Here is a 16182-nt window from a genome sequence, read left to right on the forward strand (position 1 = left end):
TTCACTTAGTGACTCTCTAGTCACTCACATATTCAAATACATATGTAATGTTCAGAAATGTGCTTTGTTTGTGGTTAATATTTCTATATTTGTGTTTGGCCTGGCATGCCAGTGAGGTTGCACTCATGATTGCTGGTGTCTGTAGGTTGTCAGCGGGGGCAGCCCAGCTCCTTCCGCCTCGGACTCTAGCACTCCTCGTGGCCGACGGCAGCTGCCCCAGACGCCCTCGCGGCCGAGGCCCCACATCTCCTACTCCCCCCTGGTGTGCCGCGCCCACCCGTCCCCCGGGGATGACGGCGGCAGCGCACGGACCCAGGACGTAGGACAAGGGGAGAACCCATCGTGGGAGGAGGGAGGGGCGGCCCCGGAGGGAGGAGGACAGCGGGGAGGGGGCAGCCACCTCTCCACCCCGCACCGCTACATCTCCGAGCCTTACCTGCCCCTGCACGAGGAGTACAACAGCCCCGACTCGGCCGGGCTGGAGGAGACGCTCACCTTCGAGGCGGCCGTGGCCACGAGCCTGGGACGCTCCAACACCATCAGCTCGGCGCCCCCTCTGCGGCACAGCTGGCAGGTCCCCAACGGCCACTTCCGCAAGCGCCTGGCCCAGTCCAGCTCTGTGGCTGCCTGCGAGCTCTTCAGTGACACCGACGAGGACGACCGCTGTTAGGAGGAGAGAGAGAAGCAGGAGAGTAGGGCAAAACAGAACAGCTCCCTACAAAGACAGAGTTCTCTGCTGTTTTGTGCTATTCTGTATGTGTGTCTGTACGTGTGTGTGCGCGCATGGATGTGTGAGAGAATAGGTATGTTTGCCAAAATTTCAGAAGTTTCTTTGTCTATAGAAACTGTAGATGGAGAAGGCGGGTGGCATGTTTATTTCCTTCCCACCACATAACTTCTGAAAGGTAAAATTGAGAGACACTATAAGTGATGGCATTTTGCACCTGCCTCACAGGGTGAGAACGGGATCATTACACAGTGGTGGGTATGACTGCATTACATGGCTCTCTTTTCTATTTAAAAAAAAAAAAACCTCGGACAGCATTGGGCCACGTTGTAATTCAAGATATTTCTGATATTTGCTCAGAAATATTGTATCAACAGGTTTACTGCATGCTGGAAATCCAAACAAAATATACAGGCCAATTATTTTGCGATTTCACAAACCAGAGTAGATTTTTAAGGATCAATCAAATGTGGTCTTACAGTATGGTCTTACAGTTGTATATACCCCTTTACCACCATGAAATTCCATTCGGAAGTGTCCACTCAGTCTCCCTCAGGAAATCGCAAAGGGATGTTGATATATCAGGGATGCATTGAAACCATGACGGGCTCGTTGAGTAATTCCACTGGGTAAGAATATATCATTAATGAAATGTAATGTAAGATGAATGAATCTACAGCAGACATTGGATAATATCTAACATTTCATTCATGCTGTGTGCGCCCTGCTTCACTCATGGTGCACCACACTGGCTATCCTATGTCACCCAGAGCCCTTGTCATTTGTTAGAGAGTATTAACCAAACAAATGCACTAATGACAAATCTGCTTCAGCGCCATAGCATTAGGCACACTATATTGACCAAACTGCTATTGTCCCTAAAAAGGCACTGTTACTCTAGTTTTTTTTTTTTTTTACTTGAATGATGTACATTTATCGCTCGATCACAGCGCACCGTATCTGAAGTGAATATAAACCACTGCCAGCTCATGGATGGGCGAGCTGAAAGACAGGTTTGATGTGTCTGGAATACGGTTGGGAGGACCACGTCTCTCCCCTTTCCCTCCATGTTGGACAGTGGTGCCTGGCTGGCAGTGCATCTGTACAGGCATCTGTGGCTCTTTTGTGTGCCATTTCACGCGGTGGATCCTGCATGGTCTCTGCAGGGAGTGCTTGAATCCATCCCAGCCCTGCTGGAGAGAGATTGGGCTTCATTGAACAGAGAGGTTGGGTCTCTTATATAACACATAAACATCAACACCTTTGTGTGTTAATGTACTGGATACATTAAAAAAAGAAAAAAATACAAATTATGTATAAAATGTCTTTAAAAGCCATGGGTTTTTTTTTTTTGTAAATAAGATAAATTGTTACTGTTCTTTTTTGCGCAACAATAATTTCAAGTGTCTGTCCTCTATACATGTAATGCAAATTGTTTTCGAATGTGGTATTTTTTATTTACCCAGGTAAGATGTTTTGCCCTTTTGACTGATGTCTGCAAAATGTGTCCCCTTTTGTTTTTACTTCTAGTTACACCGCCATTGTGACTAGTAATTAACTACTTCCATAAAAAAATGCATTAATTTCACTGTGATTCCTGAAAGCCTAATTTGTCTTCATTTTTCTGTCCCTTGGAGTGTGATGTACTTACAAATTGTATTGATTGTTTGCTATGATAGTGTTATAGATGGTCCCTTCATACTTCATACAGACCATGAGCTTGGCTGTAAGTCAGATCAGCCAATTTGAATAACATTTGAAAAACTCCACCCTACTCTTACTCACCTTTAAAACATCAACATTTTATCCCTACATTGGGAACATGGTGGTCTGTAGTGTTCACTGTCCATTGAGCAAAATGTAAATGAAATTTAAGGGCCATACACCAATGAGTTTTACTGAGTGAATTCACAAGTTATTAGGCTGCTGGTAATGCAAGTAAATTTGAAATGTGAGCCTTAACAAAAGCAGTTGCTTTTGGTCGTTTATTTTAAAATGGTCTTAAGCAAAAAGTGCTTTTTGATGAAATAAAAATGATGTCTTTAATATGGATTGTACACATGAGGCTAAATTAGACATTTGCTCTGTCAACCAAAAAATGTCCATTGTGATCTGAAATCTGAAAATTAGCTCATGCTTGCATTTTGTAAGATTATTTCTGTGTAGACATGCATATTGATTTCTATTTATATCAACAGGAAATCACCGTAAACACAATATAACTCCAGTTCAACTTTTCCTACAAATGGACCCTCACTTTATCACAGGGCGGATTACCTCTCCTGTAAATTTGTATTTTGTGGACTTTCTCGTCCTCTTTGTGATGCCTTCTGTGAATTATTTTCACAGTGAGTATTATGAGAGAAAAAGGTCTCTCCTCAGCTGTATGCAGAATCCTGTTTCCCACAGAAGGCCTTGCTCTTAAAGCTTTTGTGATGTCATTCAGAAAATTATTAATCCTGATTAGCTCTTAATGCGGTGTAGAGTTCAGTGAGTCTATCTCTTTCAGTGATCCTGCCCCTGTCCACAGGGAAGTCAACCACACAGAGGCCAAACAAAATAATGCTTAGGTGCTGAAGGCTGTTCAAAAACTTTTTTTACTTTTCAGTTAATGCTTTTGCCCAGTGTTCAAATGTATTGAATTTCATTTGAAATGTTTGATGAAACATACATTTGTAGACTCATTATTCATGACCTGAGTCGTTATTGCTTATGACATACAGCAAAACTATAAATCTATGATTTCAGATTTTCTTGGAGGAGCCAGCATCCCAGCCTCTGAACATGTATTATTCCCAAGACAGCAATTATGTATCACGTAATGTGTTGTAATTTGTTTTGTGGACATGTCACTGAAATGTGAATAGGAAGTAACTGGTACATGTTGTACTGGCCTGTGTGAGGTCACTGTTCTGTGAAACATACTAAACAAAAAAGGTTTATGTTGCACCTGAATTCCTGGTATAGAGAAGCTTACTGGTTTATATATGTATGTATGTAGTATATATAAATAAATAAAATGTCTCATTTATTGCACTGTTTATATTTCAATATAGATGCCTGTCTATATCTTTAAAAATATTTCTGACCTTGTTTTGTGAAGGAAATATGTTTTACAGTTCTCTGTGTAAAGGACAAATAAAAATGACTGATGCTCTTTAATAAATTGGTAACCATGCCATAGTGACAGTTCTTAGTTTGTTTTGAGTTTAATTGTTTTGCAATTTGATGATATACAGTGTATTCAGAAAGTATTCAGACCCCTTCACTTTTTTCACATTTTGTTATGTTGCAGCCTTATGCTAAAATCATTTAAATTCAGTTTTTCCCTCATCAATCTACACTCAATACCCCATAATGACAAAGTGAAAACAGTATTTTATAACTTTTTTGCAAATTTATTAAAAATAAAAAACTGAAAAATCACATTGACATTAGTATTCAGACCCTTTGCTATGACACTTGAAATTTAGCTCAGGTGCATCCCATTTCTCTTGATCATCTTTGAGATGTTTCTACACCTTAATTGGAGTCTACCTGTGGTAAATTCCATTGATTGGACATGATTTGGAAAGGCACACACCTGACTTTCTAAGGTCTCTCAGCTGACAATGCATATCAGAAACCAAAAAACCAAAAACCAAGCAAAAGCAAAAACCAAGCCAAGAGGTCGAAGGAACTGCCTGCAGAGCTCAGAGACAGGATTGTGTTGAGGCACAGATCAGGGGAAGGGTACAGAAAAAATTCTGCTGCATTGGAGGTTCCCAAGAGCACAGTGGCCACCATAATTCTTAAATGGAATAAGTTTGGATCAACCAGGACTCTTCCTAGAGCTGGCTGCCCGGCCAAACAAAGCAGTCAGGGGAGAAGGGTAAGAAAGGTGACCAAAAACCCAATGATCACTCTGGCTGAGCTCCAGAGATCCTGTGTGGAGATGGGAGAAACTTCCAGAAGGACAACCATCACTGCAACACTCCACCGATCTGGGCTTTATGGCAGAGTGGCCAGAGGGAAGCCTCTCGGTGAAAGACACATGAAAGCCTGCTTGGAGTTTGCGAAAAAGCACCTAAAAGACTCTCAGACTGTGAGAAAAAAGATTCTGTAGTCTGATGAAACCAATTCTAAGCGCCATGTCTGGAGGAAACCAGCCACTGCTCATCACCTGCGCAATACCATTCCAACGGTGGAGCATGGTGGTGACAGATTCACGCTATAGGCGTGTTATTCAGTGGCAGGGACTGGGAGACTGGTCAGGGTTGAGGGAAAGCTGAACAGAGAAAAGTACAGAGATCTCCTTAATGAAAACTTGCTCCAGAGCACTCAGGACCTCAGACTGGGTAAGAGGTGGACCTTCCAACAGGATAATGACCCTAAGCACATAGGCAAGACGACGCAGGAGTAGTTTAGGGACAACTCTGTGAATGATCCCCAAATCCAGGTGCGTAAAGCTTGTCACATCATATCCAAGAAGACTCGAAGCTGTAATTGCTGCCAAAGTTGCCTCAACTAAGTACTGAGTTAAGGGTCTCAATACTTATGTCAATGTGATTTTTCAGTTTTTTATTTTTAATAAATTTGAAAAAAAATCTAAAAGCCTGTTTTCGCTTTGTCATTATGGGGTATTGAGTACAGATTGATGAGGGGGAAAAACAAATTTAAATGATTTTAGCATAAGGCTGCAACAGCTAATAGATAAAACATATCTGTTTTAATATAAGACTGTGTACTTGAGCAGCTAAGAGTAGTAAAAAAAAAAATAGCAGGAGCCAGCTTAGAGGGCAGTCCTTTTCCTCCTGTAATGATGGCTCATTGAGAAGTCCTTTCCTCAGCACATGTAGAGCTGTTGTCTCCATGGGCTGGCCTCTGGAGTGATGTGCCTGTCTGGAACTCTTCTGCTCTCAATGGTGTGGCTGCCTGGGCTGGGGAAGTCTCCCTGCCTGCTCACTGCCATTGCCCTCCTGCGCTGGATGTGAAGAGAATGAGGAGGACAGGTGGGTGTCCACAGTCACTTTGTCCAGAGGTGAGTGCTTCCTGCTTTTATCCAATCACATTAACTTTGATTTTAGATCTTAAGCGAAATTATAGCAGCTATCCCTGTCTCAGTTTATAATCCTCATTAAAAATGTGGATGTGATAATGACTGCAAACTGTACACACAAAAATCATACTGTGAAAAACTTGATGCTGTACATGAACTGCTATATACCATTGCGTCTCCCCTGCAACCACTATTTTAGAATACTAGTTTCTGTTTCTGAACCAGTAATGATGCACTGATTCATCTTAGCAAACACCACTATCTTATTGCTCTTATAGCCACCAAGTTTATCAAAGTGAACTCCATAAACTGCTATTCAAGGTGAGTTCTGCATGAGTGAATCATGATGTTACCCATGAATGTTATGTGATGCTTTGGAACTCTCTGCTCCTGTCCTGCCAGACATTCCACACCATCAGGTAAGGTTGGGACCTTTGTTTGATCTAAGAACAGGGAGACAAGTGCTTTCTCAATTCATGGAACAGAGAGTTACAGTAGCAGTCAGCACCTTAGACAAAGAGATGTGTAAAAAAATGAGAAGGACTGTCCAGGTGAGACTGTATGAGGGGGAAATACGTGTACACAAGAAATTCAAACAACTCCAGAATGACAGCCACTGATATGTCCTGAGGCCCTGCTCCATCTACCTTTAAGTATAACATTCTGATGTCCTTGAGGGAGAGGTCTGGCCACAATCAATAGTATGCAATGTGTATCAGATTCTTATATGCATAGGTCCATGGCATGAATCGTATTGTAGATACACTTTCATGGAGTGTGAAGATTTTTTAATTTGACAATAGTAACAATCAAATTACCCCCATCCCACCCAATAATCAATGTAATTGGGAGTCGTGGCACCTTTTTTGCCAGTGATTTATGGCAGACTCTCATTACACATCCACTTCATGTACAGTACAACTGTCTGAGATCTCTCTCCCAGAGTTATTATGCTCCCACTCTTGAACAAAGGTCTGCGCACAGTCATTGTAAATGCAGTCTATTCATTCTGTTGATCTTTTTTCAGCCTAGAGTTGACTAACTGTGAATACTGATTGTACTCCTGTAATGTAATTCCTGTTCAGGTACAGTGTGTGCTGATTTGGCCTGATGTCTCAGACCCTGCCTCAAGAGAGTTACACTGTTTTCCTCCCAGAAGACCGCTGGCTCCTGTCAGGGGCTGGTCTTTGCCTTCTGTCCGCTCCGAAACTTGAACTGTTGGCCGTGCTGGATCTGTGGTATCCTGATCACTTTGATGTCTCAGTTTTGCAAGGCGATTCAGGGTGCTTGGCTTATGTGATTGGAAAATATGTGACACCCATGATCACCACAATGAGAGCCTTTGGGCCACAGTAAGTCAGTGGAAATAAGCTACTAAAGTATCTGGATGTGAAGGTGTATTGGGTACTATGTGAACTTTGCTAAACCAGCTGATTTAGCTGATGGACATTCCATGTGTTCAAAACATGCTAATTAAATTATTTTGACCACCTTCACCAAAAGTAGATCATATCAATGCATAAGCATACTTGTTTTCTAATAAAGGTGTATAATAGTCTGTATTACCCATAAAGTTCTGTTTGTACGTGGAGGCCTCCCACAACTATGGTCTAACTGCTCAACTTCTAAATTTGCACATCGAGTATTGCTCTAAAGCTCAATACAGTAAATATTGAAATACTCACAAATTGTGAAACTTTATAATAGGAAGAACTGTCCATGTCAAGAATTGCAAGATTCACCAATGCACAAACCTTTGAACAAGGTTGATGTCAATTTTTGTAAATGGCAAGCATGAAAATTTGTATAAATTTGAAAAACAAAACAAAAACCAAATAGAGAAAATAGCTTTTTAGTTTTAAATAGTCTTATTTTCTTAATTAAAATTCTTGTGTTTCACTTTGTAGATTTTGCCCTCCAGGAACTTGGGTGGGGAATCTGAACTTGAGCATTCAGATGTCAGGCTTTGATACTGGGATGAATTTGTCAGCTTTGTGGTGAAGTTGGCACGGGTGTGTGAAACCACTCCAGCAGAAGAAACACCTTTCAGTATGTCTGTGCATTTCAAATGACCACATTTAAAGCTACAGAATATTTCTGCGTTGTTTATTTTCATTTTTGTGAGCCTCTTCACTGCAGGTCTTTCTTAAAGACGAAAATCAGATCATGACATGAAGTGTAATTGCATTAATCTGGCCTACATGACTGATTATAGTTGTTAATTTGTTTAAATTATTTACATTTCTTGGTGTCCAGGGACCTCACTGAGCCTTAGAAATTCTTACTACATTATATCTTTTGTTGTTTTTGATTTAAACATGTATTATGTTAGAAAATGCATATCTGATTAGTTTACAGTGTAAATGGAGTGGAATATGAGTCTTTGTGGCTTGCAAATTTGCTGGTGATCTGAGCGTACTGATGTGGCTGCAGGAGAAAGGAGAGCACAGTTAAGTGGGAATACTGGAAGGGGAGGGGGGGTTCTTCAGGTGCTTTTTTTAAACTAGGGCTGCTCACCTTTAACAACCACCTGGAGCTGCCACTATGAGTGAATGTGATGTGAATGATGTCAAACTGTAGAATTGTGTGTAAAATCAAGATCAAATCAAAATCAATTTTTAAAGTTCATCAGTAAATTCAGTGCAAAGGATGTCGTTTAAAATATTATACGCCATGGTGTCTTAATCAAAATCATGTGAGAATCTTTTTCTGCATTCGTCCAGTAGACACTCGTACAGTAGCCAGGTCGGCATATACTTAAAATGTATTCTGTTATCTGTTCATAAAATTTGGCATTGACAAGATCATTTCAGGTCAAGTTCAAGGTTTTAGCACCAGTGTCTCAACAACTCTCTGGGCATGAGTTTATAGTGCTGTCCTCTCTATATCCATGTGTAGTATTTGTATAAAGGTGCAGTAGTGCTGCTTGACTACAAAGGTTAATCAAAGTCAGCCTTTTGGGTTCCTTCTGGTTGCATCAATTTCATGTCAGCTAGGCTGGCTTGCTTGCAATGTTCCTGTCGAATGGAGTGTGGCACAGACTGCCTCTGTCCATCTCCCTCTCCAGACAGGAGTTATGTGCTGACTGTCAGTTGCTGGAGGGAGTACCCTGGAGGAACAGCCCAGGACCAGAGGGATCCACCCAGGGACTCACCTTCTGGGCTGGGCCACCCAGCCCTTCCACACGTTCTTTACTGTAAGTAAGCTGCTTTTGTGAGCCCTGTGTCACATTCCTCACAAGGGCCACAGCCCTCCGCCTTCCCCTGTGGAGGGATGTTCTAGGTAATGGGGGCAGAGTAAGTATTAAATTATCTCCTGAGAGACAAGTGCCTATAGAGTAGGCGTGATAGAATGGCACTAGTAACTTTAAGTAACCGGGAAGCCTAACAATGTAATCATAAGCAGACAATTCATTTTGAGTAAGCTTTGAATAAATTGCATTTCACGTAAATTACCTGTTTTTGAACATTCATTTTTACTGAAAGAAATGTCCTACCAGCATAGTTTTTCAGTTGGGGAAAAAAATAAATACAAGTTTAACCAGGTCAAATCTTTAAGTATGTACATCAATGAAATTGGCGCTTGTAATTCAGTTTGCTCTGCTCTGGAAAAAAGCAATATATGATATACAAAAAAAAAAAACACAGCCCAGCAACAATGCTGTAATCAGGTCCTCTGTTGCTGTTTGGCATGTCCAATTTTACACAGTGCTTTGGTTTATTTCTTCACTAGATAACTACTCACTAGATAAATTTATACTAAATACTTTTCCGATGTGCACAGAAGTATTGAAGACAATAGTAAGGTAAATAACGGATCCAAGGCACCCTGTATTTTCTCTCCCCGCTGATATTTTAACATGTCATTGTTTTGTATAGCTTTCAAAATGCATTATTTGAATTTAGAGGCATCTTTTCATCCTCAGTGTTTGGATTTCACATTAGACATATAGGCTTTGACATCATGAGAAAGTATTCAGTAATGAATAGATTTTCTCAAACGTTATTGCTTTAAAGCATTTGAGCACAGAATCTTTGGGCTGTTTGTTGATTTGTTAAATAAAATTGTCAAAGGGCTGAAATTGTGCCTATCAGTTTGGAATGCCATTGATTAATTCAAAAGTATTATTCCTACTTATTCTAATGTCAATTTCAAGTTCTTATCTCACAAATAGACTTTCTGAGAAGTCCTTTTTGAGACTATCTGAAAAAGTAAATCGGAATAAACAGAATTGAAAAGTTATGAAACTACTGGCTGGAAAAAGGAGAAAATGTGATCATCATTTGTGTATTTTAGTGGTTATGTCTGTCTGGTGTGACCTTGTGAATGTCTGTGTGGACACAAGAGTGTGGGTGGTGTCTGGGTGAGACATGAGGACCATTCTTTGACCCAGCCCACGCCTCAAGGCCTGACGATGATGATGCCTTGCTCCCATCTTCTATAAAGCTCTCCTCTTCTACTACCGCTTCTCTTGTGGAAATGAGAAAAAAGAAAAAAAATGAATAATTTTCAGCATTACTAGTATCGATTCTAAATAATAATAAGTAAAGCATACAGTACCATGCTGTAAATGTATGCGTTATGTGTAGATGGAAAATACAGAGGGAATTCTGTTTTAAACGGAATAGTTGGCATTCCTCTACTGGAGCGTTACAAAAGGAAGTGAAGATCTCACCTTGTGGATGTGTTCTTCGTGGCAGTCACGGTCTGGTTTTGGGATACATTCCTGGTTTTTACATCAGTGCCATGGCCTCTAACTGTGGGAGGCAGCCCAGTGCCGGTAATTCTCCAGAGAGGGGTGTTTTTTAATGCTCTCTCACCAATTCAGAGAGGGCAGCCTTGTTTCGGAAGACAGCGAGATCAGCCAGCGCCGTGTCTACAATGCAGATCCTGTCCGTGGCTCTGCTGCTGTCCTGCTGTGTAAGTTACATTTGTGTTGATGTTACTCTGGAGCTTCAGGACAGCCATGCTTAACACAAGCAAAACGTGTACCATACCTTACTGAATTTATGAAATGGTTACTGGCGCATACTCTAACAATATATAACATTATTACATTTACCACATAAAGATTTTTTCAAGTTTATATGTCCCAGGTTTCATTAATAGCTGGGAAAAAAAAACATGAGGTGAACAAGCATTGGTTTATTTTTGATGTGACGGACGTGGCTGGCATGCTGCAGTGTGTGAAGCAAATGCATAGAAAGAAAATAAAAAACGAAATAATGGAAAAATATTAGAACATTATCACCATTTTCAGCCTGTCCAGATTAGACGAGAGTGCTTATTTTTCTATGCGGTTTCTCCAGAGTACAGCTGAAAACATTCTGAGGGGGATGTCCACAACCCTTAGCTAAAATAAATTTATCTTTCACCTCAGCTCTTGCTGCTGCTACACTGTAGCTGCTGCATTTCAATTCTCTCTGCATAGACAAACCTGCAGGGCTGCCCAGCCGCGACATTTTCATGTGGGTAGCGTGCGGTTTGCTGCCAGTGGCTCAGATATGTCCTGGATCAAAACTGACACCTTTTTCCACAAGCCTGTGAACGGATGAGGGCAGGAGAGATGATTTCTCACAGTTCTAAGACAGCCTTGTGAATGAAACAAAAATACTTTGCCAGTTTTGCCTACTACCACAGCAATACTTAATGCCTAATATTTCTCCTGACCATTTTCATTCATTCTAATTGAACCTGTGGAAGTCATTAACAAGAAATGAATAGTATGTTAAATTATTTAAATAATTTCTGAGTGAATTGTTCACTCAGAAATTTGACTTACCATGTGAAATATCCAGGAGGTATACTGAGTGCTAAAGAGTCCCTAATAGCACACGGAATAAAAAAGTCATTAAGTCAGTCACACTGCAAGCTAACTTAAATTACAGGCAAATCTGTGAGTGAAAATAGAAATCATTGGAACCATTTTTATTTCAGCAGTCTTTTAACTTCAGCAAAGTTCTGTCACAAGCTAAGTGTAATATTACTTTAATATTAAATAAATATTAGTCAAGTAGGCATGGAATTAAACAGAAATTGGATTTTAACAAAAATGAGTCTCTGATAAAGCACGAAGGATAAGAGGCCATGCCTAACGCCAATACCAAAATGCCATTCTCAATTCTCAGACCATTTTCAGACTGGTGTTTTGCAGTGTTGATATCTATCTCCCTTGGAAACTTTGTATGACTGAATCCCTTTGAGATTCTAATTTTAGCAAGGCTGTGTTTGACCTGGTGGCATCATTCGGCTAATTTGCTCACCTCTGTAAAGTAGCGAGCCTTGTTGCTGTGCCAGCACCTCTGGCTGGCTGGTGAGAGGAGGACGTGGGTTGAAACGATGCCTTGGTGAGAAAGACAAACAGTTTCCCTGGGAAACCCACCTCAATAAAGCTAGTCACAGGGTGAGGTTTCACTTCGGAGCTGTCTGAGAGCGCGAGCTTCTCAAATTAGGTCACGGGTCCGGAGCAGTGGGGTCATCGCAGGCTGACCTGAGGGGAGCTGTCACGTCACGCTGTCTGATCACACCGTATCATCAAGCTGTTGCCAAAAGCTTTTAACATCCCAGCCCCATGTCAATGATCCATGACAGATTGGTCAAAACATCATGTAGAAAGCAGAAGAACAACAAAAACTTTTTTTTTTCAAATGCAAATGTAGTAACAATTGAACAGGAGCTCGGATTAGTCTACTGAAGAAACCATGTAGACTAGAGTTAAACCATGACTAGAGATTTCACAAATACAAACTTATTTCACTTTGATTAATTCTAAAAAATACAATCATATTATTAGCATCTCGTTATTATTGATTATAAATTTAATTTTAAACAGTACAGCCATAGCTCCAAGTGAAAGGTAAGTGTTCATGCGTATTATTATTAAATGTATGTTCAATACAAAGGTTTTGTGGCTTTCTTTTCTTTCTTTTCAGTCCTGAAGTGACCATCATATACTTCTTTGAGGTCTACAGCTAATTTGAAATAATATAAAATAAACTACTCGAACATCTCAGGTATTTACAAGTTTAAAAAAGAAAATAAGCCTATATTAAGATAAAGTATACTCTGACACCGTTACATAGTCCCAACCTCCCCTGTAATATTTTCAATGATTTATATTAATGTAGAGATCCACACTCTCTCCTCGTGACCAAGTAGGTTACTGCTGGTATGTTGATGCACCTTAGCTGGGAGTTTGGTGGTCAGTTCAACATATGAGTTGGAGTTGGTTTTATGTTCTTAAAGAGGCAAGTGTGTAAAAAGTTCTTTCACATGGCTGTATTGCTAAATGCAAATTGTTCAAGTATGCACAGTGGCCTTGCATTCCTGTAAGCAGTAAATTCAAATAGCTGTTGGATTGCTGGATGATGTTTAGTTGTTACATATATCCATCTACCTGGATGCTTGAATAGCAAATTTGAGGACATTCTTCATTGCTCCCTCCTTTCGATACTTCGAAGAAGTACTTTCTAAAGGAATGAAAATTGGCAGTGATGGCTCCTTACATATTTCCATTCAGAGTTAAAGCTACAAAGCTACATTGGCACTTTGCAAGTGTTAGTTTAATGAAATGGGTTTTTTGTTGTTTTTTTCTATAGGGCACACTTTAAATGCCTTAAGATGGTAGTTTCACATCTAAACTGAAATGTAACCTAATCTGCATCACATTTTTTCTAACTAGGCTGCTACAATATAGTGCAACATTTTGCAGCTCAGAATAAGATATAATAAGACTACAGACATCTAATAACATGTCCTTAAAGAAATGTTCAGCTAAATAAATGTATACATACACAATCTTGCATAGGAGCATGGCTACAAATTACAAAGTGCATGCCATTCATGTGTCATGAACCATGATTCTCAGGATTAAGTCACAGGATGAAATGAGTCAGTTCTACAACTTGCAGATGTGGTTATTAGTCATTTCTATGAAACACAAGCAAATAACAGCCCAGTAAATCAAAATTATTATTTATTATTTTGACATATACATTTTTATTTTTGGTCTCTCAAAGTGTACATGCTCATGTTTTGGGTCCCTTAACCCACTGCTGCGTCTCTACTTTGATTCTGCTTTCCTTAATGGAGAGTAATCTCCTTAATGACTTTCTGGTTTACCCAAAGTATATAAAGTGCAGTCTCTCTCTAGAATTTGCCGTTTTAAAAACCAAGCTGTTTTTTAACCACCAGGCATTTCTGTCTGTTTGTTGAATGTTGCATCAGTTCTGCAATGGAATCTGAACAGGTTGTCACAGGTTACTAACGAACTTCAAAACATACAGCTTGAAAAATATGTCATAATATTTATGGCAGAAACTGAATTATGTTTGAACTATATAAAATTTTCAATATTAGATCACATGCTTTAATCCACTGATGCTTGCATCAAACAAAAATGTCACACAATGTCAAGAGTAAGTTTTGTATACCAAGTTACACTTATATAAGTTATACACTTATACATGAGTGTATACGTTTTGATGGTGTATGACCTATTGATTATATGAAGTTAGTCTGATCATAGCAAATTGATTCACATTGCAGGCATCTGGGGTAACTTCTAAGCCATTCCATGATAAATCAGATTTTTGGCTATGACCCTCTCATATTATCTTGTAAATTGATAACTTTAACAGCTATACAATATTTATAATTTGGGGCAAATGTCAAGATTTGTGTGAAGATATGGTTAACTGAAGTTCCCTCTGTTGCCATTTAGCAATTGCAGGGTCTTTAAACACCTCCAGGCCATTGTCAAAGGGTCATTACCTTGATCCATCTGGCTAATGCTGATAATCAAAGCAAAGAGACAATATGCTCCATCTCTGAATTTTTTCTCTGAATTGGCATAAAAATGCACCAAACAGGTGCTGGTGCTGTGTCACAAAGGAAGCTGTAAACCTTCATTATCTCTGTCATTCCATAGTCCTGACATGACAATGCAGTCCTGTGTCTTTTTTTTTTGAAAATATAGACAATATCCTGAAATGTTTTCTTTCCAAAATTATTCATCTTTTCTTTTCTGTTTTGCCTCTTTTCTCCAAAAATGATCTCAAAGTAACAAAAGAGAAACAGCAATCTGCAGATCTGTTTTTATCACTTTTTATACAATTCAATTCAAAAAGATGATTATGCAGTTTTTGTCTCCATAGGGCACCATGCAGCAGCTGACCTTTGTGGGTGGAGATTCTTCAGCTGCCAGACTGTACTGTAAAGCTTACAACTCCACCTGTCTGTGGGACCCAGACACACAGGTAAACTCAGGGTTTCTCCAATTTACCACTGAAATGGGCATATGAATTTGTTCACAAATAAGAAAGGATGTAGTGCAAATTTCCTTTGTCTTTGTGTAAGTGAAACTGTAGTCAATTCTGGCAGTTTATGCTAAACGTGTATTTTGCCTTAACAAGGTATTCTATAATTTTTGAGTCCCATTGTATCATTTTATCATTTAAGGATTTTGATTCTTAATACCCTGTTTACACTTGCTAATTAAATGAAAAAATATAAATAAAATATTAAGCCAGCAGATGGTTTTATGTGTGAAATCAGGAGTAATGAAAATTGATGAAACGATTTTGTTCACCAGTTTTAGCAGCACTATCACTTTCCAGATTACAGCAAGTATTTCATGCAAGTATACAATCCTCAGGTGTGATGCCAGAGCCATTTGCTCCCTCGTGCTTAAAAGAAGTGTGAAATGGAGAAGCTTGGTGGAAAGCAGCTTTAGAGCCTGGATTTTCTGTTTCACAATGATAATGGGATACAGTGTTTCTACTGCTGTCCTCTGCTTGTACTCTCTCTTCTACTGTTCTCAAAAGCTAAAGCCCATATTTTCTTCAAAAAAACATATTTTGTAGATTTTTTATCATCCATAGTAGTGTTACAAATATATTTGAATGCAGGCTTTGCACGGCAAAAAAACGCTTCATACTCATTTACCAGTAGATTTTCTCCTAACATATCACAGAAATTGTACTTTGTTTTGAAATATTTCATACCTGATCAGTAAAAACATTGGCCATATGCTGAAATTCTAGTGTCGGATAGTCAAGATAAGTAGAATAAGCTGACCTCAAAAAGATGATCATTTGAATGGTTTTATTTGTTATTTGTTATTACGTTATCTTTCTGCATCTTTCTGCTTTCTGCACAATTATAAATATTCACGTATGAAATCACATTATGAATGTTGCTTCATGTGTGTTTTTTTACTGCTTTCAAGAACTTATAGCCAAACTGTAATAGTCACTGCCTAGCAGAACAGTATCCTATGCTGTTTTACCGATTCATCAGTATTATTTTCAATCTCTCATTTTAAGATGGATTCCCGTGGGATCACTGTAACGGCTATCACCAGACCTGTGACCAGGACACCATACAGACCAAGAGTTTCTTCAGGGAAGAAGATGAT

General features: G+C 39.5%; 1 protein-coding gene across 4 annotated transcripts in view; it reads left to right on the forward strand.

The window, feature by feature from the left end:
* The window catches only part of LOC118796488 (voltage-dependent R-type calcium channel subunit alpha-1E), a 95913-nt gene extending 95243 nt beyond the window's left edge, over nucleotides 1–670 (forward strand). For all 4 annotated transcript variants that reach the window (XM_036555398.1, XM_036555406.1, XM_036555425.1 and 1 more), the window contains one exon: nucleotides 146–670. In XM_036555398.1, the coding sequence (XP_036411291.1) occupies nucleotides 146–670 (525 nt within the window). The remainder of the gene's footprint in view (nucleotides 1–145) is intronic.
* The last annotated feature ends 15512 nt before the right edge of the window (nucleotides 671–16182 follow it).

The sequence above is a fragment of the Megalops cyprinoides genome, chromosome 2 (genome assembly GCF_013368585.1).
Source record: "Megalops cyprinoides isolate fMegCyp1 chromosome 2, fMegCyp1.pri, whole genome shotgun sequence".
NCBI lineage: Eukaryota > Metazoa > Chordata > Actinopteri > Elopiformes > Megalopidae > Megalops > Megalops cyprinoides.